Source organism: Dipodomys spectabilis, unplaced genomic scaffold (assembly GCF_019054845.1).
Source record: "Dipodomys spectabilis isolate Male_0828 unplaced genomic scaffold, ASM1905484v1 ptg000137l, whole genome shotgun sequence".
NCBI classification, from domain to species: domain Eukaryota; kingdom Metazoa; phylum Chordata; class Mammalia; order Rodentia; family Heteromyidae; genus Dipodomys; species Dipodomys spectabilis.
Window position 1 is genome coordinate 13,757,124 of NW_024870814.1, and position 4,095 is coordinate 13,761,218.

Consider the following 4,095-nt stretch of genomic DNA (forward strand, 5'->3'; position numbering starts at 1 on the left):
GTGATTCTCTTCTGTGTTTAAAACTTATTCTGTTGCCCGACCTAGTTCCCTTGAGACTCAGAATGTGCAGAGTTGCTGAGATGAGGCAGCTGGACAGCTGTGTATAACTCTGCTGCTGATTTGCATGCACCAACAGCACAGCCCAGTGTGCTCAGGACTTCTTCATAGGCTGCTCAAATTAGGCAGTAGTCAGTCCAAGTCAGCACACAGCATGGACATGAGAACCCCTGCTCAGCTCCTGGGGATCCTGCTGCTCTGGCTCCCAGGTAAAGAAGGACAATGCTAGGGATTTACACAGCTCGGTGTGATCCAGGATGCTTACTCTTCAGGGATGCCCTCTTATAACTTGATAATTAGTGTGGATATTTGTTTTCATGTTTCTGCTTCCAGGTGCCAAGTGTGATATCCAGATGACCCACTCTCCATCTTCACTGTCTGTGTCTTTAGGAGACACTGCCACCATCACTTGCAGGGCCAGTGAGGTCATTAAGTATGATTTAGCCTGGTACCAGCAGCAGCCAGGGAAAGCTCCTAAACTCTTGATCTATGGTGCAGATAGTTTGGAGTCCGGAGTTCCATCAAGGTTCAGTGGGAGTCAATCTGGGACAGAGTTCACTCTCACCATCAGTGTCCTGGAGCCCGAAGGTGTTGCCACTTATTACTGTCAACAGAGTTATAGTTACCCTCCCACAGTGATACAAGCCATAACAAAAACCTCCCAGGGAAGCTGAAGTGTGAGTCTGGGCTGCCCCAGCTGCTCCTCCTGCTGCCTCCACCTGCTCAGAATGTTGTCAGAAAAAGCCAGTTAATACTTCAAGAGTCTGAATTGTGGCATCAGTTGATATTTATGCAATAATAAAATAAATAACGGTATTTTAAGCAGGAATTCCCTTTAATACAAAGAATGGGTTCATTGCTTCAGATTTTATTCCTTTATTTTCTGATAGCCTATTTTTATTAATGTACTTATCTGTAACCATTAATGGGATTCTCGGTTTCTCAGTATATGTGTATTATATGCATTGATCATGATATTCCATCTTTCTTCTGTGTTCAACCTCCTGCACTCTGATCATATGCCCTTGTTAGCCCCATAGAATCACTATTGCATTTTATTTTTTTAAAGTCTACTTGAGTGAGAAGCAGTATAGACAATACCTTTGTTTTTACTACCTTGTTTAACAAGGTGTTTTCTACTTCTATCCATCATGCTTCAGACTATAGGATTTCGTGATTCCTTATGCATATTGTGTGTATATATATGCATATACATACATATATATATATATATATATATATACATATATATTTATTTCATGGGGCTTGAATTCTGGACACTGGGTACTGGAAACTGTCCCTGAGATTTTCAAGTCAAGGCTACCACTCAGCACTTGAGCCACAGTGCCACTTCTGGTTTTCTGGTGGTTAATTGGAGATAAGACTCTCATGGATGTTTCTGCCCCAGCTGGCTTTGAACTGCAACCTTCAGATTTAAGCCTCATGAGTAGCTAGGATTACAAGCCTGAGTCACGGGTACCCAGCTGTTTCATTTTAAAAGGCAATATTTTGTAAATGATTTTTCCACTCACGTGTCTTGTGTTTTAGTTAATCCAGACACCAGTGTAATTCAACAATATTCAGAATTTTTAGGCACAAATTTAATTGTCTGGGAGCTCTGTTTTGAATTTAGGCTCCTTCAATTCTTCTGCTTGATTTTGCAATAGTTAGTCCTGATCTTGTACTGATCGTCTGCAGATCACGTTGACTCTTCATCTCACATTTCTCCACACAAATCACAAAACAACTGTTGTGTGGACTGTCTGTTCACATATTCAGAATCCATCCACCTTCCTCAAAGCAGCAGGGTTGGACCCCTGTGGATCTGGGGAATGGAAAATCTGTTGTGGAATGGTGATCAAGTGGATAGATCTGAGGAAGAGAGCCACAGAACCTATAAAATTTAAGCTTTGAATTTTAGTTTAAAACTTTTGTGGTCATGAGGGTAATATAGATTGAATAAGATGATTCTGTTTTAATTATATCTTTAATATCTTTAACTAGTAAGATAAGAAATTACCATTCAACAAGTCAGATTTGAGTAAAACAATATCATTCTCTCCTGTCCCTCCAAGAAATGTTGATTCTTTTTTTTTATTGTGAAAATACTGTACAGAGGGGTTACAATTAGATGGGCAAGATAATGAGTACATTTCTTATCAAGCATTGTTGCCTCCTCTTTTTTTCCCCTTCCCATCCCTTCCCATACACCCCGCTTCCCCCAACCCAATTCTCCCACCCCCCCCACAAAAGTTGTAAAGTTCATTTTTTGACATAAAGACTTGTACATCTCGTTTTTTTTTCTATTTTCCCTTATGGTTTATCCCCTGTTGTCTGTATTTTATTTTGATACCTTGTGTACTATACATACACAAAGTTGATGCTTGAATTGTCCTTTCTTTCAGAATGTCTGAAGGAGAGCTATGCCAGAGATCTAATTTCTGGTGATCAAAGGAAGATATCAAAGTGGCAACGTATACTTATTGGGTTGCCAAAAATGGGACTGTTTGGCACGAAACTACGATTACTGTTGTTACATTCTGAGGGCCTAATTGAAATAGAAGATGGGAACTTGAACCAAGACACTGCACTTTACATAGGATACTTTTTGATCCATCAGTTCTCTGTTGACTTTCTGGTCTTCTTAGATTCTTGGCAGCACTTTTCATCTCTGCCCTCACTCTCTTCCTCTCTGTCTCTGAACTCAGGGTAATAACCCAGGTGATGGGATGCTGATTTTTGTCCTACATTTGTGTCATTGTTCTGAAAGAGACCTGGACTAGTCTGGGATTTTAGGATTATCCTAATCCTAGTTCCAATCACAGGGTCAGGTTGCTTGGTTGGAGGAAGTAGAAGGTTCATCAGTAAGAGATAACCATAGAATTACAGTAGGCACAACACGGTAAAGTTTATATTTAAGTATTAAATTCTATGTGTCTGTTCTTTGTCTACAAGTTGTAAAATTAGAAGAATCACAGGCAGTAGGTGTAATCTAGGTCCTTGGTATAACTAACTACATGGAAGAATCAATCAGGGAAAGTCTCTCTCTGGATGTTTGTACCAAACATACATACTTCGTCTCATTCAATTTTATTTGTCTACACAGCAAGATTTGCTGTGCATCTCATCCTGACAGGAGTACGGAAAAGTGCTTCTGGGTAACACTGAGCCCTGTCAAGTGCCTGGTTTCTATCTAATTGTGACTACAAAAGCACTATGCCTCACTCTTTCCTGAATGTTGTGTTTCATTAGACACAGGTGCTCTTCATGGAGGGATCAATAGTGTAAAAATATGAAGTTAAGGGATCATTTGAAATCATAAAATCTCTTGTTCACTTTTCATTAAGGTGATATTTTGATAGTATGCAATTATGAATTGAAAGTCAATTTTCCTCAAAATATATTGTTTCTCCAAGTTTCAGATTTCAAGTGTAAAAGTCACATTTGATTTGAATGTTTTCATCTCTGATTTTCAAACTTCTGCTATGTACACTGAATCATTGCTTAATTGAAAATTTTTCCTAAATTTTATAATGACATGCTAGTTCAGAAAATTCTCTAACAATTTTACTGAGTACTCAAAGGGATTTCTCAATCCACATCTTGAGTCTCTGAGCATATGACAAAGGAAAAACCCTATACTATTACCCTTGCTACTTATTTCTTAATTCTGAATTGTTCTTATATGCAGAAATGGTGACATCATTTAATAGCTATAGAATCCCTAACAGAAATGAAGACACAACTTTCTATGATCAATTTTTATTACTCCTTTGCTAACATTTTTAATTTTATGATTATTTGGTTGTCTTGAGACACAGAAATTCCCCACCCCTCTTTTACTTCACAAATGAGTTGCAGATGAGTCTCCATGTGCTCACCATTCAAGAGATGGAACAAGGTTAGACCCGACTTCCAGCTGTTGAATGTCATTGCCGTGTAGTGTCTATTATATAAATATAGCACAATTAATCTGCTATAGGTTATACTGTTTTAGCTATGGATCTTACATAGAAAAAAACTGTGATGGGAACAATT

At 38.5% G+C, this 4,095-nt stretch overlaps 1 gene segment (V, D, J or C); it reads left to right on the forward strand.

Moving 5' to 3' along the window:
• The first annotated feature begins 217 nt into the window (after positions 1-217).
• LOC122116656 lies at positions 218-805 on the forward strand. The segment is given in 2 exon segments: positions 218-266; positions 391-805. Coding segments are annotated over 2 exon segments (390 nt in total).
• The last annotated feature ends 3,290 nt before the right edge of the window (positions 806-4,095 follow it).